The sequence below is a fragment of the Acomys russatus genome, chromosome 26, assembly GCF_903995435.1.
Source record: "Acomys russatus chromosome 26, mAcoRus1.1, whole genome shotgun sequence".
Classification (NCBI taxonomy): Eukaryota; Metazoa; Chordata; class Mammalia; order Rodentia; family Muridae; genus Acomys; species Acomys russatus.
This window is the reverse complement of record NC_067162.1, coordinates 5,354,090-5,376,706: the sequence shown is the minus strand read 5'-3', so window position 1 is coordinate 5,376,706 and position 22,617 is coordinate 5,354,090. Positions and strand designations below refer to the sequence as shown.

Sequence of the window (22,617 nt, the reverse complement as noted above, 5' to 3'; positions counted from 1 at the left end):
TTTAGTGGTTGATGGGGGCGGGCACAGCCCATTGTGGGTAGTGCTGCTCCCTGGGCAGGAAGCTGAGCAGGCCCTGGGGAGCAAGGCAGTAAGCAGCAGCCCACCATGGCCTCTGCATCAGCGCCTGCCTTCAGGTTCCTGCTCAGTGTGAGTTCTTGCTTTGGCTTCCTTCAATGGATTGTGGTCCAGCCTTTCCTCCTCCAGTTGCTTTTGGTCACAGCGACAGTAACCCTAAGAGCAATTCTAACTGAGGTGCATGGTTTGGAGCTGGTTTGTCTGTGGGAAGTGAGAATCTGCTGGTTTTCTTATGTCCAAATCCTTTTTTCATGGATGTTTAACATCGCCCCAAGTTACTCAGGGAAGAAGACCGCAGAGGATCGCTCAGCTCAAGTTCTTGTGCAGTTCTGCCACCCCGATGGCTTTGAAAATGCACAGCTAACACCAGAGATGTCACGCACTCCTTCTTCTCTAAGGCCTTATCAGCTATGGAAATCTCTCACTCTCTTCCACTCAAAGCCCTACTTCCTGGTCTATGGCTGCCTGTGTGGAGACAATGTAGAGCAAACGTAAGTAACTGAAACAGTCCAAGTATGGGTCTTGATTTTCTGTACATAGGGCAAGTGTAACTGCAAATGAGTCACAGCCTTAATATTACATTGAAAAGACAGAAAAGCTGTTTTTCAACCCTGGCCACTCGGTACCTTCCGAGATGGCCTCAGGGCTGTTCTAAAACCACACCCTCGTACCTGTCCCGAGCACCTGACAGCACGTGATGTCCCAAGCTGAGCTCTTGCCCCCTCTCAAGGATAAAATTGACCAATCATTTTAAAGGTCAACTAACCAATCCTGTTTGTACTAAGTTCTGCCTCTGTGAGAGTATGAAAGACCCAAGCTTTGCTTATTCGGGGTCTCCAGCTCAACAGAGCTTGCTAGAGCCCATCGCTCTTGCACTCTACAACCCTGAGCACGTTTCTTGATCTCTTTTCGTGTCCATTTTCTCACCTGTAAAACAGGGACAAACACAATGGCTAACTTGCGTGCTCTGCGGAACGCAGGGATTCCTGCTGTCACACAGCCAGACTAGCTTGCTTGTGACTACAAGGGAGGGCTGCTACAGCTGCAGCCTTATTGTACATGCAGGACAGGCCCCTGCTGGGCCCACAAACAAGCTATAAACAAAAGTTTCACAAAAGAACAAGTGCATGCTGGCAATGCCCTTATACAAAGACGCTGTGGATGTAACACTTTTAATTTTTATTACATCTACTTCTTTGGTGGGGCTGAGTTCATATATATGTGGACACCCACATGCTACCACTTGCACATGGCACTCAGAAGATAACTTGCAGACTCAGTTTTCCAATCCAGCCCCGTGGGTTCGGGGGATGGACATGCTGCCAGGCTGCCAGGCTGTCAGCAAGTGCCTTCAAGCTGAATAATCTCGCCTGTCCTCCAGTGAGCGTTTGTGATGAGCTCTTTTGATAAAGAGCCTACTGCAAAGGAAAGTGAAGGCACACCAGTCCCCTGCTCTTGATAAGGAGGGTGACACAGGGCAAGAAACATTTTTAAGCTACCAATAATGAACTTAAACTATGTTTGGTACCTGTAACATAAATGCACTTTACCTCATACAGTTAGTTTCTTAGACTGTTTTGTTTTTGTTTTTTCAGAACTAGTCTGTCATGGTCGGCCTATCCGAGAATGCGTGCCTGAGTGAACATACGTATAATTAGGTTGAACTTTGCAATAGTATTGTCTCAAGGCCCATACTGGATAGATCAGTAAATGAGAAATGCTTCGGATCCCAAACTGAGTAATTCCCAAGGTAGGCTCTCTAACATGGACTTGCACAAATGAGGAAATATGCCTAGACTAAGACATTATTCAGTTCCACCCCTCGTCTGATCTACCCTTTCTTTGTTTTGCCACAGTAAATGCATGAAAAGATCCTTGTGAGAGATGGAGAACATATAGACTCGGAATTCAATTTACTGCTGTTATTATGACTATTCTTATGCTGCTTTAAGGAATGCAAAGAAAACTCCCAATTGGCATCTATGTTAATAGAAAAACAAAAACCTTCTGATTAAGGATGAGTACAATAGACTCTACAGTGGAAGTAAACAAGACTGCCTGGCAGCGGTGGCGCATGCCTTTAATCCCAGCATTCCGGAGGCAGAGGCAGGTGGATTGCTGTGAGTTCAAACCCAGCCTGGTCTACAAAGTGAGTTCAGGACAGCCAGAGCTACAAGAAAAACCCTGTCTCGGGAAAAAAAAAAAAGTAAGCAAGATTGATCCTGACAGCAATGGTCAAGATTCAGAGGGCAGGGCAGGGCAGGGCAGGGCAGGGCAGGGCAGGGCAGGGCAGGGCCTCAGCGCCTAGCAATGAGGAGGTTGCTGGTGGAGGAGCACACAGGCTAAGGAGGCTGAACTCAAATTCCAAAGGACAATGTTCTCCAAGTGGCCACCACCACAGGGAATGCCTGTAAGTGACAGGAAGCTGAGAGTCCCCAGTTTGGACAAATGGTGGAAGTCCATGCAGAGGGCAAAGTGGCTGACTCAAAGGCAGTACAGACAGCAGCTCCCCCTGAAGCCCTGTTCTCCACGCCGGGCTGCACAAAACAGGTGAGTGTAAATTAGCTTCATATTCTCCAACATGCAAGGGAGGAAAGAAAGGAGACAAGAGGGAAAGAAAGGAATGAACGACAGGAGGGAAGTGAGCACAGAGTGCCTGTGTTTTGGGAACATCAGCTTCTACAAGTGGGATATACTTTAAAATAGAAACCACTGAATTCTAAACATAGAACACAAATCCAGTACCTTGGCCCTTGAGCCAACAGCTCAGTGAGCCCTCTCCATACACCAAGACCATCAGTTTGGACCCAGGTGTTCTTGACCGTGAGTGATCTTGAAAATCTCATGCATCCATATTACTGGGTACTCCCATTAGATACTTAACAGACACAACTTGGTATCTTCAGAAAGCAAGTAGGTTTAAAAGACTGTAGCAAAGATCAAGCAATTTCTGTGGTCATAATAAACAGCTGCACGCCAAATCCCTTTATGCGAAAGATGCAGCTATAATTAAATGCCTGTTAGGAACCCTATAAATTCATATAGACAATGAATTGAAGTATAAACATCTACAATTAATGACTGAGGCTGCAGAGCTGGCTAGAGATGGGGCCAAAGGAGAAAGAGCTGAGCGCTGAAGTTGAATTTCTTCAGACTTCCATAATCCTATGAGTCAGTAAAATACTGGGGGAAAAAAAAAGTCCATTTTCAACAGTAAAAACTTCAGCTTGGTGGTGGTGGTGGCGGCAGCGGCGGTGCCTTTTAATCCCAGCACTCAGGAGGCAGAGGCAGGTGGATCTCTGCATTCAAGACCAGCTTGGTCTACAAAGAGAGTTCCAGGACAGCCAAGGCTACACAGAGAAACCCTGTCTCAAAACCCCCCAAAATTAAAACAACAACAAAGATAAAGATAATCAAACTATAACACAAAAATATGAACATTAGTCATACAAGACTAGTTAGAAGAATAATTTTAAGCAGGACATGGTGACCAACGCCTTTAATCCCAGAGCTCAGCGAGGCAGAGGCAGGATCACTATGAGATCCAGGCCAGCTTAGTATACAAAGCCAGGGCTGTTACACAAAGAAACTCTGTCTCGAAAGGGGAATGGGGGAGGGAGAGTGAAGGGGGGGGGTTGAAGACAGATTTAAAAATTTGTTATTTAGATTAGCATTTCCTCAAAATCAGAAATGGATCCAAGACCCCACCTTAGAAAAGAAGCCTGGAGTCTGAAATGGCCACTGAGCCCAATAAGCCCTCAACAAGCTACTCTGCTTGCCAGGATTCACGCAGATACTGTGACATAACGGAGAATTAGATTAGTAGCAAATGTTTAAGGTTGGGAGGAAGTTGGACACCTGGGGGCTTTGGCTTGTTTATGGGATGGCGCCGAGATGGCTTTCTAGGACTTGAGTGTAGGAAAACACCCTGTACGCTTACCCAGTCCTTCTGGTTCAAAATTCCAAAAACAATCTTCCACGTAGTAATTTGGGTTCCCATGCCCATTTGTTCCCTGAGGATGTTATCTTGGATAGATGACATAAATATTCAAGGTTACCAAAAAAAAAAAAAAAAAAAAACTAATAAAAATTCTGAGAAGCCAACATGCTAACTAATAAACTAGAGTTATCCAATTTATTAAATGTATTTGAACATCCGCCATCCTGTAAATTTACTTAAGACACTAATTATCTTATATAATTTAATATTTATCCATTTTATATTGCTTATTAAACTCTTTACAAGAGCTTCTGTTTAATACAGACAGAAAGCTATAGCAAGTGCCCAATATATATTTTTAATGAATAAAGGTGAGTAAATTTAGAAGAATGAAGTTAAGTGGAAGGTAGTGGAGCTGGGCATGGTGGCATGGCCCTGTAGTCTCAGCACTCAGGGGGCTGAGGCAGGGGACCACAAGTACAATTGCCCCAGCTAGATTACAGAGTAAGTTCCGGGAACTACAGGGAGACTACATAGCAAGCCCTGGCCTGGAAAGAAAGGAACCCTGGAAGAGAAGGAAGGAGGACACCAAGCGGCTTTCATAGTGAGGAGGCTCTGTCCTGGGAACAGCGCAGTTCTTCCTTCACTGACCCCTCACACTTTGCAATATTCCTGTGTGCAAACCAGCCAGGGCCAGGCAGGTGAGCCATCTGTGAAACGCGTATGTAATTACTACTGTTCCTTGAAAGAGTAAAGCAGGGGTCAGAGCGGTCCAGGGCTTACAGGAGCCAGCAGGTAGGCAAAGGAATGACAAGCATGCTGGATTCCGAGGCAGGAGCGTCCGTTCTCAGGCACAGCAGGAAGGAGCAAAGGTGCCAAGGCCTCAAGCTGGGCTCGGTCACTCTACCCCCAAGAGCAGCAGGACCCTAACCAGAGCTCCACAGGCTTGCACTCCAGAGGGGAGCTCCGGAATCCACTCCCCTTGGGGTGGGAAAGAGCTAAGCATGAAGAAGCGAAGCAACACCGTGAAAGAACAAACTCAAGGAGAACAGTGTCAGGGACACAGAGGGCGTATGAAGGGGGCCTAAGCCACAGAGGACGGAACGGATTCTCGGGGACTTGGGGAGCAGACACCATGAAGAGAATTCTTCTGCCCACTGTGGAGAACGGGAGACAGAGTGAAAGGCATTGGAATTAACTGAGAAAACTCTTGAGGTAGATAAAAACCTTGAGAAAGTATATTTCAGCCACACTGAAACCAGCTTACATTGGAGCCAGTCAGCTCTTTTCAGGTGCTCCTAAGAATCCAACCCAAGCCACAAGGTGAGGAGGGAAGAGTAGAAACAGTGTCCCTTGCTGCCACTACTGCTGCTGTCCTTTTTTCATATAAGGGGAATTATGTGTCCCATTGTGGTGCATGCCGGAGGCTGGAGGCCAAGCGCTCCCTGCTAGTAAGAAGGCTCAACACTCAAGGCTTTTCTTCCCCGCCCACTGAAGGAAGCAAAGGTACCCCAGTGAAGGAAGGAGAAAGCAAGGGCTGGAGTAATTGATGGAGAGTGACTGACAGGCGGGTTTCCGTCCCCTCCAACGGCCTCCCTGGGTGCATCAGGTTTGCTCTGACTGCCTTTATAAATGTTTCAATGAACACTACCTTCATGCATAGGATTAGCAAAGCCGACTCCCCACTGATAATGCAAACTAACCCTGAAGTGCTTCCTGCCTCCCTGATAAGCCAGGAACTGAACTCTCCCCCTCCGTTTGGGCTGTGATGATCCTGACCTTTCACCTCTAGTAAAGAGCACTGAGCTACATGTTTAAAGTTGGTAATGAGGGCTTCATTTGCTTTCCAAGCAGCCAGAGAACCTTTTTTAAATACACGCAGGTAGTCATGACCTTCACCTGTGACTTCAAGAGTTCGCCACACGTGATAAAGACCTTTACTCAGGGGACAGTCTTAAATGTCCTCTAAAGAGTTCTGGACACCAGCCCCACTGATGACACAGGTACTTCTATCCTCCAAATCAAAATGTTCCTTTAAAGTGTATTTGGAGTTCAAGTGTCTGTTCTCAAAGGGGTATGAAATCCTCTATCTTCTAAGTATTAGATAATCAAAACTCCTCAGTTCTGCATGCATCTGAGAAGAGGCACGCTAAACAACAGACATAATGCCTCCAGCAGCAAGCACGGTCCAGGGCCCAAGCAGGACTCAACCCACCTCAGTGTATTTGGGATTTTTGTACACTAAGAAAACAACCATTTAATCAGAAAGGTCCCTTTAAAATGATTTCACTCTTTCTACACACACACACAAACACACAATTGTGTAGTTTCTAACAGGAGAGTTTGAACTCTCTCAAAAGCAAGCCGACTGAAGGGCAGAACACAGTCCCCTCAGGACGCGCAACCTTGGCAATCGTTACTGAGCTGACAGAGGCAGGAGAAACAAGGTCTAGCCTCGTCTCCTCCCTCATGCTGGCTAGTGGATCATAAAACCAGTGATCATCCACTGACCTCTCCTTCCTCTCCTAAAAGTCCTCATGTGAAGGCGCATGCTACTCCACACCTGGGGATGAAGCCCCATAGGAATGGCTTCTCACAGGGACACCAGAGCCAGTCTGACCAACAGACCTTACACAGCACCACACACACAACATTCAGTCCATTCATGCCCTCCATCACTATACACTTCCTGCTTTCGAGTCATAGAAATGTGGTCTTCTGAGGCTCTCCCGTGCCAGGTAAAGCATCAGTTAAACAGGTTTGCTCTGCCTTTACTCATTAACCCATCTTCTGTTGCAGACCTTCAAAAAAGATGAAAAAGACCTTTCTCTCTGTGACAGGCTTACGTATTCTCCTCCTTGCTCCTTGTGGTAAAAAGGAGAAACATGAGAAAAGCCATGGTAGACTGGCTGCTTGGCTAGCCTTAAACACCCAGTTCTATTCCTAAGGCCGGAGGATAGGCACAGGGCTGTTGGCATGCTGGGAAATGTGTACACAGGTTTAGATAGCACTTGCTGACAAGATGGATTTCTCATCCTAGAAACAGAAAGAGAATAAACAGCGAGGCTCACCCGCAACATTGGAACCTGAGAGGCGGGGTAAACTGAGGAACAACTCAAGTCACTCTTCTCCTCGGCCAGCAGTGCTCATGGAAATGATGCACACAAGTTAACTTAGGAGAATGATAAGCACGTCTAAACAGATGCCCACAAGCAGTGCCCTTTACAGCTGGCGGCCGCTGTGCCTCCCATCACCAGGAGGAGCCATAGACACAGCCAAGGGGGAGCAAGGCTAGCTCAGATGGGAGCTCCTAGCCACTGGGATTCCTGGTGTTTTACCTTTTTTTCTTTTTTTCCTTTCTTTCTTTCTTTTCCTCACTTTGCTGTTTTCCCTTCAGAAATCTGAAGGTAGAATCCTCACTTCTGTTTCTCTCCTCTGTCTTTTAATACTAGGCTCTCAAACTCTTCCTGCAGGTGGGCCACACTCTCCACAACTTTACAGAATGCCTTTTGGCGACTTCTCCTTGTTCTAGGCTTCCAAAAGAAGAAGCATCGTTGCTCCTGAATGCCACCTGAGCTGGTGTTCAGTTTTGAGTAAGTATTAGCACAGGTGAGAGGGAAATATCTTTGCAACAACAGTGTGGAAAACAAATAAATCTCCAAACATAAGGCACTAATTTTTCAATCTCTTAAGTAATAAATTTATAAAAGGAATCCCCATGGCAGTTACTCTTAAATTCCAAGTAACTTAGATTTGAATAAGAAGATTCTCTTAGCAAATGCCATAGATTTAAAACCTTTGAAAGGCTTTTTTTTTTTTTTTGGGGGGGGGGGGGGGGGGGGGGGGGGAGGGACTAGCAAATGTCTTATCCCAAAACCTTACATTTGAAACAGACATCTAAATAAATGTACATGCTTTTCAGCAATTATATAACTATATATAACTAATATATATGCCCTCTATAACAAAATGCATACTGTTTTATTTTCTCATACTTGGCTATGAGATTAGCCTTATTGCTTTTCCTATTATTTAAAAATAAACTATCATGGCGACGGTGGTGGCACATGCCTTTAATCCCAGCACTTAGGAGGCAGAGGCAGGCAGATCTTTATGAGTTCGAGGCCAGCCTGGTCTACAAAGGGAGTCCAAGACAGAGAAACCCTGTCTCAAAAAACAAAAACAAAAAAAAATCTTCTAAAACCAAAGGCTTGCTGGGGGTGATGGCACACACCTTTAATACTAAGCAGTTGGGAGATAGAGGCAGCAGAGCTTGGAGCTCAAGGACAGCTGAGTTTTACATAGTGAGTTCCAGGCCACGTAAACTACATAACAGAATCCTATCTCAACAAAACAAGACAATAATTTTATTAGAAATCATTTAAAATGAAAACTGTATAAATAACTCTGTCAGAGTGCATACTGCTCTTACTTCGAGAGGACCCAGGTTCAGTTCTCAGCGTCCACATGGAGGCTCTCAACCGCACAGACCTCTAGGTATCCCTGGCTCCCTGGAGTCTCTGATTTCTTTTTGCCGTACCCAACCCCATGCTATGGCTACTGAAATTGCTCTGTGCTCCGTCCATGTGCCGCTCCTACCAGCAGTCCCACCAGACTTCCCTGCCAACTCACACAGAGCACGGATCATGAACAAGGAATAAAAGCACAGAAGCCTAAGGAGGCCTGAGGAATTCCTAGAGATCCCATCACACCCTAGCATCTCAGGCGAGTACTCCCCAAACCTGCTCCCACACCCCAGCACTCTCCCTGCAAGCAACCCCGTGTTTTCTACTGCTCAGTCCAAACCCTGGAGTCTGTCTTGACTCCTCATTTCCTCTTGAGTCACACATACAATTCATGAGCATATCCTGTGCCTTCCAACACAGAGGAATCCAGGTACCCGGTACTGCCCTTACTACCAGCTGGGAAAGCTGAAAGCCAAGCCAGAAGCCTGGGGTGATGCTTAAGTGCATGCACCCGATGAAGGGCTTTAGATCAGAAGACATACAATTCTCAGGGCTCACAGTAAGCAAGCCACTCAGTTTTAAGAAATGTGATATCATAGGTACTTGGGCCAGGAAGACATCTGGTAGAGGGAGACTACACACAATGAAGGAATGTGGCACCATTAGTCACTAGGGTATGCAAATTTAGTTGAAGACCACAGTGTGAGAACACTGCGGATCTATTAGAATGGCAAAACCTTAAAACTGCCAAGATCAACCGATGACAGGGTTGCAGAACATAGGTATAAGTGCAAAATGACACAACCGCTTTGGAAGTTAGTTTAGAAACTTCTTTCAACGAGTAAACATCCATTTGTGATACAGAAAGAGTTCTGCCCATTGTTCGAAGCTGTGCACTTCAGAAACTATGCACAGGAGATGAAACTATATAAAGATGGTTCTTCCTTGGTCCGAAGGCGACGAAACATCAAAGGGCCCATGTAGTCCACTAGCACATTATCCACAAGGGGACACAGCAGTGCACGGCTGGTCTAAAGGGGTACATGAGCACTCACCCCTCCAAACTAGAGCTGCCCATTCTATCGGCAGGTGAGTGGATAAGCAATCTCATCCCGGCAAAACACCACTCAGCAAAAAATAAATAAATAAATAAATAAAATTAAAAAAAAAAAAAATCCAAAAGTACTAAGGAACACAAAAGCAAAAGGGGGTGCTTGCTGCATGATTCCATTATATAAAACTCCAGAATATGCAAACTCAGCTAAAGTGACAGAAACAGACCCAAGGTTGCCTGAGTCTCAAAGAGAGGTGCCAGAAAGGATGTCAAAGGGACATGAGAGACTTTTATAGGTGCCATGGTTTGAGTATGTTCCCCAACACCAGACGTAGTGGCATGTCTGCAGTCCTAGCTGTTGGCCAGCTAAAGCAGGAGGGACACTGGGGTGCCTGACCTGAGTGCCAGACTGGGCAACACAGTAAGACCCCACCTCAAAAAAGCAAAAGGTAGTTGGGCATGGTGGCGCACGCCTTTAATCCCAGCAATCGGGAGACAGAGGCAGGTGGATCTCTGTGAGTTCGAGGCTAGCCTGATCTTTAAAGAGAGTCCAGAGCAACCAAGATGACACAGAGAAACCCTGTCTCAAGGAAAAAAAAAAAAAGAAAGAAAGAAAGAAAGAAATTAACATTCAATTTGTAACAGTAGCAAAATTACAATTATGATAAAATGAAAATAATTTTATGGTTGCAAGTCACCACAGCATGAGGTGCAGCCTAATGAGAGGTACTTAAGCATGAGAGCTCCACCCTCAAGAACAAATTAATTCTAAATAAAAAGGCCTTCTGCTCTTTCTCACAAGTTCTCGTCCCCTTTAGCCGTCACCAACGGGTAGGGCAGCAAGACAAGCCTCACCAGATGCAGACCTGTCAACCTCGAATTCCCTCCCTCCCAGGGAGTGAGAAGAAAATCTCTGCTATTCATAACTACCCAGTGCCGGTGCTGTTAGCACAGCAGGAACTGAACACAGGAGGGAAGGCGGGCGCTCACTGTGCTGAGAGCAGCCACCCCTCGCAAAGGAACTGCATTCAAAAGACTGAGACACACAATGCCTGTAACTGAATTAACACCGGCTCTAGGACAGCCACATCAAACTGTGTGGCAAATCAAACCACACCCCGCATAAAAAAGAAACAAAAACAAAAACCCTCCCTAAGTTAGCATTCCTACTCCAAGAAGCTAAACATAACTGCAAGTAAATATGCAACCATGATGTTTGTCTTCACCTTACATCATGGTTTCCCAGACACACAGAGAGAGAGAGAGAGACACAGACAGGTGATAGCCAAGTAACAATAGATAATAAACAGACTGATAGAAGATAAGTCAGTAGGTAGACAGATAAATGATACACAGATCATAGACATATAATTAGAAAAGAGCAGACATAGCTGTAGTAGATGAATTGATGAATGATACATAGAGGGGAGATTGATATAGAACGTAAGTAGGGACACAGATGATAGGCTGATGACTGATAGATAAGATGATTGATAAAGAAATGATAGATGATAGACATGTGTATAGTTTATCACATGCAATGAACTTATTAACAAAGCTATCTTTTAAAAAGCACGGCAGGCATTCAGTAAAGCATTTTTAGAAACTATAAGTGGATAACGATTCTAACAGGAAGCAGAATCCTAGAGATGTAGTGGGAAGCCCTATTACAGCTTTCCCAAGAGCACTTTCTTGACCGTGCTTAAGAATGGAGGAAGAATGCATGGAAGGGGAGGGGCCTCAGCGCGGCTTCACCTGGCGGCCACAGGGAAGGAGCTGTAGGCCCGCAGCTGGGTCTGAATTCCACACATTCTCTTGCCACAGCTGGGTAGTTGCTTTGAACTCACCCTAGAAATGTGGTCTGACTTCTTATTTGATATCATCTGTATCTGCCAATAAACATACTGAATCTTTCCCAGCAATTTAACTTATATATGTATTTTAGGGACTACAGAATGGCCCAGCCTCCAGTCTGTGCGTCTGGTAGGAAACGTTCCTTTCTTTGGACTGCTCTGTCCTTCACCCCCCAGCATCCTACTGAGACCAGACAGTCTCCGTCACAGTTCACTCTCCCCCCCTTGCTCTCCCGTGTGAACTCCTAGTTCCACTCATTACCAGTTTTAGCGTCAACCTAATGCACACAAGCAACCGCAGCTTCCCTAAACATCTCACATTAAGTTTTCCGCGATGATTCTCTCACGTCCAGAGCATCGTCGTGAACCAAGCAGAAGCACAGCACACACGTGTTTAAATAAGGTTGTTCCGGAGACTCACCTCATTTCCGCCAACTGCCTTGGTTAAAATCACGGCAGAAGACACAGGGGGAGGCATGCAACCTACTGTCTGCAAACTGAAAAATAAAAGAAAATCCAATTGTAAATAGCTCCTTGGTTCCAGTCATAAATAATGTCCACTAATTAGCCCTAAAAGGGCTGCGATGAGCAGTGTTTACCGATACCTATTCCCTGCTGAGCTTAGCCACCATAGGGCAATGTGGAGTAGAAGATAGGGTAAAAGTGTGGGCCCTGGGTGCTCATTACAGTCTGCGGGCTTACATGGTTTCATTTCTTACATTGTTTAAACTTTGAGTGGCTGGGCTTGGGACAGGTGGCGGGGTGCTGGTTTAACATGCACAGCACCCTGGGTTTTATCCTTAGCACCACATAAAAGAAGGCAATGGTGGCACATGCTTTTAATTGCAGCATCTGGGAGGCAGAGGCAGAGGCAGGCGGATCTCTGTAAGTTTGAGGCCAGCCTGGTTTACAGAGTGAGTCTAGGACAGCCAGGGCTATAGAGAGAAACTTTGCCTCAAAAAACCATGATGATGATGATGATGATGATGATGATGATGATAATAATAATATATTAATAACATATTATTATTTATTTATTTATTTATTTATTTATTTATTTCAGCTAATCTGAGGATGAGGCAAGAAGGATCGTGAGATCAAGGACAAGAGAGGTGACACAATAAACCGCTGTCCCAAAAGACATCTCTAAGGTACAAAGCCTCAAGATGACATTCAAAGCTCAAAATTACTTGATAAAAGTTTACATTTTACAACTCTCAACTCTCACCTCACAACCTGCGTTCTCATGTTGTAACGTCACTGTGGAGGCAATGACGCAATCTCACATGTCCTGAGTTCAGACTCCATGGTAAACTCTAATATCTACTTTAAATCTGTTTGTATTAAATTATGTCCATGCGTCCATGGCGTTGACAGTAAGTACACCCTCTCAGTTGGCACAGCTGGCATACCAGGCAAACAGAACTATGGGCAACAAATCTAAGAAGCACAGCTGAAGAGCTCTCCTCAGCACTAGAGTAGACCGCAGCCTAACCAGGAGGACGCTTCAGAGGACATAGTGGACACAGACACACGAGGACAGGCCCAGGGGTTCAACTTCAGACTGGGCACCATATTGAGAGCTGCCACTCAAGATAAAATAAAAACGAGGGGTGTGGGAGATCTGTTTTGTTTGATTAGTTAGCTGGGTTTGGTTTTTTGTTGTTGTTTTGTTTTTGTTTTTGAGACTTGGTCTGGCCTTGAACTCACTACGTAACCCAGGAGAGCCTACAACTCCCAATCCTCCTGCCAGCAAAATATTTCAAATAATTTTTTGTTGTTGTTTTGGTTTTTTAAGACAGGTTTCTTTGTGTAGTCCTGGCTGTCCTAGAACTAGCTCTATAAACCAGGCTGGCCTTAAACTCAGAAATCCACCTGACTCTGCCTCCTGAGTGTTGGGATTAAAGGTGTACACAGCACCACCTGTCATATTATGCCTTATTATTAATGATAACCCCTGAGCTATACAATATAGCTCCCGAATAATTTTATTCAATTTCTAGAAAGTCACTTTTCTCTCTGACATCATCATGGGAGCTAGTTTTCACCTCATGATCTATCTGAACTTTAGAGCAGTGTGTGACTCCATGTGTGGCTTACACCAAAACCAAGGTTTGACTCTTCCCTGGGGCTGCTGCCACCATCCCTGATGAGACGCTTTGCTCCCACATCTGGATGCTCACACACTGCTGAGTGGTTCTACCTCCACCCTGCTCCTTACTTTTATTCTACCATGATTTTGAGGTAGTGTTTGTACTCCCTCAAGCTAACCCGACACAAACTAAAGTCACCTTGGAAAAAAGAACCTCAACTGAAGAAATGCCTTAATCAGACTGGCCTATAGCATTGTCTGTGTGGTGGGGGGAGGCGGCACTTCCTTGTTGCTAATTGATGTAGAAGACCTTAGTCCACTGTGGGCAGCACCATCCCTACGCAAATGGGCCTGGGCTGTAAAGGAAAGGAAAGCCAGAGGCCAAGACACGGCCTCTACCCCAGTTCCTGCCTGCAGGTTCCCGCCTTGTGAGTTCCTGCTTTGAGTTCCCTCAGTGACTGGACTGTACCTGGAAGAGTAAGGTGAATCCCTTCCTCCCCAGGTTGCTATTGGTCGTGGTGTTTATCACAGCAACAGGAGAGCAAATTAGAACACAAGCGTGCCAGCGTTTCTCCTCAAACTTGGGAGGCCGCGGAAGAACAAGGGAATTTGAGAGGAGAATTTCCTAGGTGAGGGAGGGTAAGTTTGGGCTCCTTTAACACGCTGGGATGCGTGTGAGGGGGCCGCCTGTTCCACCTAGCCCACAGATGGCAGATGCTACTCTCAAGTATCATTGTGCTATGGGAATGCGCTTTCTGATGACCACCTTTTAGAACCCGATACTCTCAGGTGAGGACGTTTGTGAGCGCTCTCGTCTACGGCTTCAAGCTCCGGATCCTTCAGCCCAGCACTTCAACTCTGCTGAGCTGACCCTAAGGAAATTTTATGTCTGTCACTAATGCCTCATTTATACACAAATGCTGTTGAGTTTCAACTGATATGTATCATTTATCACGTGGACAGACAGACAGATAGGCAGACAGACAGATAGAAAGAAATGAGGGGGGGGGGAGGGAGAGAGAGAGATAGAGAAACATGATAGACAGACAGACAGACATATAACACACAGAAGCATCCATAAATAGCGTATATATGTTGTACGTATTCAATGGAACTGGAGTTTCCTAAAGAAAAATAGCAACACCTTCCTATTCTTTGCATGCCCTATGCTCAGCAGATGCTCGGCACTTCCAGATTCTTAGGACACAGAAGCACGCCATTGCTCTAAGTGACATCATCTTAGTACGTGGCATTTCCCCTCCCTAGTGAGAGGTAGTGCTCTTTCTCTGGTGCATTCCTGCCCTCCCTTTCTACTTGTAGGCCATCGGTGTCCCCTAGCTCAGTCAGTGTGGTTGCCATTCACCCTGTGGCTCAGCCCTGAAGGCTTAATCTCCTGGTGACTGACACAGCCTCCCAGCCCTAAAGTCCTGGTGTCTGACACAGCCTCCCAGCCCTAAAGTCCTGGTGACTGACACAGCCTCCCAGCCCTAAAGTCCTGGTGTCTGACACAGCCTCCCAGGCCTAAAGTCCTGGTGACTGACGCAGACTCCCAGGCCTAAAGTCCTGGTGACTGACACAACCTCCCACCCCTAAAGTCCTGGTGTCTGACACAGCCTCCCAGCCCTAAAGTCCTGGTGACTGACACAGCCTCCCAGGCCTAAAGTCCTGGTGTCTGACACAGCCTCCCAGCTCTAAAGTCCTGGTGTCTGACACAACCTCCCAGGCCTAAAGTCCTGGTGACTGACGCAGACTCCCAGCCCTAAAGTCCTGGTGACTGACACAACCTCCCACCCCTAAAGTCCTGGTGTCTGACACAGCCTCCCAGGCCTAAAGTCCTGGTGACTGACACAGCCTCCCAGGCCTAAAGTCCTGGTGACTGACACAACCTCCCACCCCTAAAGTCCTGGTGTCTGACACAGCCTCCCAGGCCTAAAGTCCTGGTGACTGATGCAGACTCCCAGGCCTAAAGTCCTGGTGACTGACACAGCCTCCCAGCCCTAAAGTCCTGGTGACTGACACAGCCTCCCAGCCCTAAAGTCCTGGTGACTGACACAGCCTCCCAGGCCTAAAGTCCTGGTGACTGACACAGCCTCCCAGGCCTAAAGTCCTGGTGACTGACGCAGCCTCTCAGCCCTAAAGTCCTGGTGTCTGACACAGCCTCCCAGCCCTAAAGTCCTGGTGACTGACACAGCCTCCCAGCCCTAAAGTCCTGGTGACTGACACAGCCTCCCAATACAGGCTCTGAAAACTCGGATTTATAATTGATCCTACCACACACATTCTCTGTTGCCCTCGCACATTCCGCTAGCCTCCATGCTTGTTTGCGCAGTTTACCTCAAGAACCTCTACTACCCATATCACAGCCGGAAGATTCCCACGCAGACGAGACTCACACTACCGCCCAGCATCCCTCTTCCGGGGCCTGCAGCAGCTCTCTGCAGCTCCCAGAATAAGATCTGCCAGTCCCTGCGTTCCTTTCACCTCCAAATCCTACTGCCTTCCACCACATAACCAGGGCATGCCCACTGGCTTGCTTTACTGAACCTACTACCTACAATAGCCCAGACTTGTTTCTCTGCATGAGTGCCTCAGCGCACTCTTTGCTTCCTGGAGAACATGCTCCCCCAAGAACTCTGGGAGAAACAGTTTAACCGCAGCCCAGCCACCCACCCTCACTGGACCACCTTCCCCTCTGGCATCACTCATTTGGACTTTTGCCCATCCTACTGAGTGTTGACAGTCTACCCTTGAGTCTCCCCGCTGAGCCAAAGCACTCGCACATGACCAGTTTTGTCTGTTATTCTTTCTCCCGCACCTAAAATAATCCATAGCACACAGTAGGGCTAAACAGGTAACAAAGACATTATGCCACAGGTGAAACATCATTATTAAGCACGTGACTAAAGTGTGGCTGTCCTTATTTTATACCGAGAACAGCAGGTCTAAGCTATGAAATAATTTTGCTGGGCGTCACACGGCATGCCAGTGGCAGGGTCAGAGGTCAACTGGGCTGGTGTTTTAGCAGCTAGAACATGATGCTTAAGTGAGGTTAGTTTTAAACTATTCTAATTAATGTTTCAATTGCTAAATTCTTTTCACTAACCGTGTAACTCACAGCCAGGCTCATTCGTGTACACTTGTAGTCCCAGCACTCAGAGAGGCAGAGGCAGGAAGATCTCTGTGAGCTCAAGACCAGCCTGGACAAAAAAGTGAGTCCAGGACAGTCAAGGCTACACAGAGAAATCCTGTTTCAAGAAACCAAAAAAAGAAGGAAAGGAAAAAAGAAAAAAGAAAAAGTAACATAACTCTATTGTTAAATCACCTGTATCAACATAAAACAGAACAAGTGAAAATCTAAGTTTCTCTCCCACACATACATTTTTATTATACATTTTAAAACAGGCATTATACTCAGCCATTATGAGTACATGCTAGAAAAGATACAGACAGCCAAGGTAAGGTACCAGTTGACAGCCTGCACAGATCTGAAATCCTCTAGTATCTCCCACTCTTCTGTTTCTGTGAGGGGTGGGGGTGGCTGTGCTTGTGCAGGCCCAGAGACCATAGGAGGACATCAGGTACAAAACTTTCTCGGTCTCCATGTTATTCCCTTGAGACAAGGTCTCTCCCTAAACTTGGAACTAAGCTGCTGGCCAGCAAGCCCTACCAATCCTCCTGCCTCTGTCTCCTACAACCTTGGGGTTACAGGCATGCTCACTCTTTGGTTTTTTTTTGTTTTTTGTTTTTTTGTTTTCTTCTTCTTTTCTTTCTTTTTTTTGGGGGGGGGGTGTTTGTTCGTTTGTTTTTAGAGATGGGTTTTCTCTGTGTAGCCTTGGCCAACCTGGACTCACTTTCCAGAGTAGACTGGCCTCGAACTCCTGTTTCTGCGATCCTCCTACTTCTGCAGGGATTAAAGGCATGCGCCACCATGCCCAGCACATGCTCATTCTTAAATCACTGAGCCAGCTCCCTAGGTCCTCTCCAGGGCACTTTAAATTAGGCACAGAGGTCACTTAAAACTCTGTTAAACAATTCTCTCCTGAATCTCTGATAAACCCTATTGTTTTAACAGGCAATGTTTAAACAGTAATCAGTCAAGTCCTTTGTTTAAAGTTGCCATAGCAATGATAATGCTACCAGAGCTGCCCCACTAAAAAGAACCAGTAAAGGGTGAAGCATACCCTTTTAAAAGCCACTCATTGATGGAGGTGACTGACAAGAGCTGAAGGAAGAGCCATATTGTTGCTGGGAAGAAGGCAAGTGTGAAGATCTGGATGAAGAGATGCAGTTTCAAATGCACCAATGCGCTGGTCAGCTCCTGGAGAGGGAGGGAAACAAAAGCCAGGCTAAGAAAATGCAGCAAAGACAGCACAGTAAAGTGACATCACATGAGTCAGCATTGAATGTTGAATCAGTTCAAATCTTAGACCTTTACAAGCATACGTATAATAGATGGGCTAGAAGAGAAAAGGCCTGGAAACAACTAGTTTCATATAAAAGTTCTGAGCTGCTGGGCGGTGGCGGCATATACCTTTAATCCCAGCTCTCAGGCAGATCTCTGTGAGTTCAAGGCCAGTCTGGTCTACAGAAAAAGCTCTAGGACGGCCTGGGCTACACACAGAAACACTGTCACGGGGGTGAAAAAAAAAATCTGAGCTATCTAATTTCCTTCCAACATATAACATGCTCTAAGAATTCTGATCTGTACATTTCTAGACAGTAAAGTATAAGCTAACTAGCATTATAGTGGTATTGACTCAAAGATGGTTGATGGTATAAATAAAACACATTTACCAAGATTAACAAGTTATTTCACAAAGATTCAGAAAACTTACCACACTGTAGCCAAGTATACTAATCTCTAGTCACTGTCTGAAATTTAGCATGCTTTGATTTGGGAAGATGTCGCCAATTCTCTTCGATAAGTTATAATTCCAAGGGGCTCACCGCAGCATCCTTTGTTAACACCCTTTGTGAAGGAGGCATGTGCCCGGAGCTAAGTTAACCTAAGCACACTGGTTATCTCACTCACTTCCCAGGACACACCATTAGGTGGATAGTATTACCCTCCTGTACTGCTGAGGGGAGTGAGACTGAGAACAAACACAAAGCGGAGAGCAGACCAAGTCCATTCCTGGCACACTGTCAATCAAATCTAGGTCTGCTCTACATGGCATGACAAGTGCCCCACGCGGATAAGAAATGCGCGGCCCAGATTGGGCACCTTCAGAGTGGTAGAGCCACAGACGGACAGGCGCGTTAGGCTGGAAGTGGAGCTGAGCTGGAGGAAAGCTTGCCTAGCATGCACAGGCCCTGAGCTTGCTTCCCAGAAGCACAGACTCACTGGTTTTACCCTGCAGGTTTCAAAATGTGCAAGTGACACTGCTACCTGCTCAGTCTATAAACAGCAGCCTGCTGCAGGCTCGCCCACGGGCTGCCACACTCTCACACATCCCATTAGCTCCCACCTCTGACTCCCCACCAGGAGATGCACCAGTTCCTCTTTGGTCCAAATGTCTCTAAAGGCATGGACGGTTCTGGCAGTCTGGGAATACCTGACCCACCAGAAGAACCACACTAGGTCCTAGGATGGACCTAAAAGAGAACAGGGCATCATACAATGAATCAGAATCTTCAAAGTTGCACCCTTAAAATGTCTGGCACCAACACTTTACAAATGCTCAATAGTTCTGGAAGCTACTATCAGTTAAGTGTGCTCAGAGGCTCCTGATGCATATCAGGTAAATACGGTTTTTAAAAGATTATCATAATAAAATTTTTAGCCAGAATGCAAGAGGTAAGACATTTGCACATATCTGTCACAGGAATATCAAACATCATTAACACTTCTCAAGAATAATTTGTGGACATATATAGCACGAATAATACAATCTCTTGGACACAATTCTACTTCTAGGTAGTAATTCAAAGGGCAAAAGTGGCTGCAGATATTCATCATGTCATCTATTTGCCCATTTGCTTGTTTGCTTTGAAATGTAGCCTCAAAGCAGTTCAGGCTGGCCTCAGATTCTGTAAACAGCCAAGAGAACTCCTGCCCCTCCTGCCCCTATCACCTGAGTACTGGGATTACAAGCCCATGCCCACCACATCTGGCTTGCTCAGTGGTGGCAATTAAGCCCTGGGCTTCCTTCCTGCTAGGCGAGCACTCCCAGTCACACCATATGGCTATCCCACAACGTTCTCTATGAAGAGTCAAGTGTGAAGACAACTGCAGTGTGCACACCCGGTCCCACCACAGTCACATTCAGCCTCTGTTCTAGTCAAAGCATTGGAAGGAGCCAACCACAGAAGCCAGGAGCCAAAGTAAAGCAGCCTTGCCTTTAGATTGTCTATCCCAGATGCTTGTCAGAGAGACAATCAACCCTAGCATGGAAGAGAGAACACTTAAATAGGCCACAGTCTGAGCAGTGCTGTGATCTTCTAACTGCCGAGGAGGATGGCCAAGGAGACCATACAGTCTCCACTAGCACAAGCTATGGAGAAAGCCGGCAACTTGATCCTTCATTCAAAAAATGCTGAATGGGGCTGAGAGCCTGCTTCAGTAGCAGAGTGCCTGTCATTTATGGGCAAGGCCTTGGGTTCCACCCCCCAACCCCTACCCCCACCCCTCGGCAAGCACCAAGACCTGTATTTACTCCCCAGAACAACCCACTTTTAAAAGCTGGGCATGGTGCCATGTGCTTGTAACCCCAGGATGAAAGAGGCAAAGGCAAGCAGGTCCCTAGGGTCTCACTGCCCAGCCCACTTATCCTACTTAATGAGTTCCAGGCCAGTGAGACCTTGTCACAAAAAATACAGGGGGTAGGGATGAGGGACAAGGCCTAGGGAACAATTCCAGAAGTTGTCCCCTACACACACACACACACACAGGCACACGGGCACACAAACATGAACACCCACACAAATATAAAAACAAGGAAACAGAAAATAAAGAGCAAATAAGGCCTATAGTACTCACACTTATTTTTATGTGCATTTAAGGCCATATATTTGAATATACCACCATGAATAACTGAATGCTGGGTCTGTAGGACAGTTTGTTTATTTACACATAATACAGGTCAAACTCTACTCCACAGCACACACTGACTATATTAAAGCCTCTTCACACCAGGGCTCTGAGTAGGATGCAGAAAGATGTTAATTTCCCTTTCAGCCCTTGTTTGATCTTTCTCAGACTTCCTTTCTAAGACTCAGCATTTGGGCTCTGGGCTTGAAACAAACAGCATAAACCAAAAGTTTAGAATTTATTATATTTACTTTTCAGTTAATGGGATTTCAAAAGTCATCATCGCTTTAGAAACACACACACACACACACACGCACACACATAAAAGGTGCATTCTGCTGTACTCAGGACATGCATGTACCCAAGTATATGCAGGTAGGCAGCCCATACATGGCATCCTATCATGTTTCACCTTTTACTTTTCTTTTTGTACTTTTGGGGGTTTTTGTCTTTTCAAGTCAGGGTTTTTCTGTTTATAGCCCTGCCGGTCCTGGACTCACTTTGTAGACCAGGCTGGCCTCGAACTCACAGAGATCCTCCTGCCTCTGCTTCCCAAGTGCTGGGATTAAAGGCGTGAGCCACCACGCCTGGCATCTCTGCATCTCTCAGCTTCTGCTGGCTCCGTTTTCCTTGGCATGTGGCAGCATTGCCAGTTCTCTCCGTGAGCTCTACCTCCTAGAACAGCAGCCTTGGGTCCAGGCTCTCCCTAGGCCCAGGACAGGCCAACAGTAAGAGCCTTTGCTTTAGTTACACCTGTGAAGAGCCTAATTCCTTTATGATATCCATCCACAGGTAGAGTGGGCTGGGAGGACAGGTCAGTTTGTAAAGTGCCTACTAACACAAACATGAAGACCCGAGTTTGGATCCCCACGCAACACACTGTGGGTGGTGAATCGTGCGTGTGATCCCAGTGTACGCAGGGGACAGAGTACAAACAGGCAGATTCCTCAAGTTCAGTAGGCACCCAGCTTAGTCAGTTGGTGAACTGGGGGTCGGTGAGCCACTCTACTACAAAGATGAATGTAGAGAGTGTCAGAGAATACCAGACCCGGACCATGGACATACGCCAACACAAACATGCACAGGTACCACATACACACAGGTTGTACACACAAAGTAAAAGAAATAAATATCTAAAGTAATTTTAGATTAGACATCACTAAATCTATGTATGAGTAACACTCCATGTAATGTTCAATCAAAGCTGATTAGGCAAGTGAAGTGCTTTCAAATAAGCCAAGTCAAAAATTCACTACCTCGGGGGCTGGAGCGATGGCTCAGCGGTTAAGAGCACTGCTTGCTCTTCCAAAGGACCCGGGTTCAATTCCCAGCACCCACATGGCAGCTCACAACTGTCTGTAACTCTAAGATCTGACACCCTCACACCAATGCACATAAATTAAAAAAAAATTAAATAAAATATTTTTTAAAAATTCACTACCACCAATGAACAACAACACACTTTTCTAGGACTAAGGAAGACATTAATAATCACACACACACACACACACACACACACACACAAATCATAGATCCACTTCAAATTAATTGAGGATTATTAAATAAAAAATAAATTACTTCCTACTTCCTAACTGATGGGTTGCCCGTGAGAACAGCACTGCTGCAATCTAAGTTAAATGGGTTTGAAAGTGACTGACTGTTGTACTGGTTTACAAAGGGTCTTTGATGGAGGAAGTGGCTTTGATGGCTACTCAGATACCATGATAAGGTACAGGATCAAAGCCCTTCATCATTACATCCAAATTAGCTGGGCCGCTCAGAGGCCTCCTAGGTGCTCACAGAAGTTGGTCCTCAGAGAGATGCTGATAGCTGCGACATTCTTCCTTCTTCTCTCACAAAGTTGGCTGCTTCACAGAATAACATTAAATAGGAAGCTAAGGAGTAAGAGAAGTGAGGTCTCCTGACAGATTTCCTGTGGCATCAGTAACAGCTGTAGCCATTAAAGTGATACCAGGGGACATAGTTAGACCAATGTCCCAAGCAGAGGACTTTGGTAGGGCAGCTGCTCCACAAAGCCAAGGCCAGCCGGAAGACCTCCAAGCCAGGTCTGACCTGCACCACGGCTCAGCAGACACCAATTTGCATC

The 22,617-nt window shown here is 46.1% G+C and overlaps 1 protein-coding gene across 4 annotated transcripts in view; it reads right to left on the bottom strand.

Annotated features, from left to right (window-relative positions):
• Slc10a7 (solute carrier family 10 member 7) overlaps positions 1-22,617 on the bottom strand; it is a 230,874-nt gene that overhangs the window by 195,113 nt on the left and 13,144 nt on the right. For 3 of the 4 annotated variants that reach the window (XM_051169287.1, XM_051169286.1, XM_051169285.1), the window contains exons 3-4: positions 17,662-17,798; positions 11,810-11,885 (exon numbers count right to left, since the gene is read on the bottom strand). In XM_051169287.1, coding sequence (XP_051025244.1) covers positions 11,810-11,885; positions 17,662-17,798 — 213 coding nt within the window. Of the gene's footprint in view, positions 1-11,809; positions 11,886-17,661; positions 17,799-22,617 lie in introns of those variants that run through there. The other variant, XM_051169288.1, reaches the window with a different exon arrangement.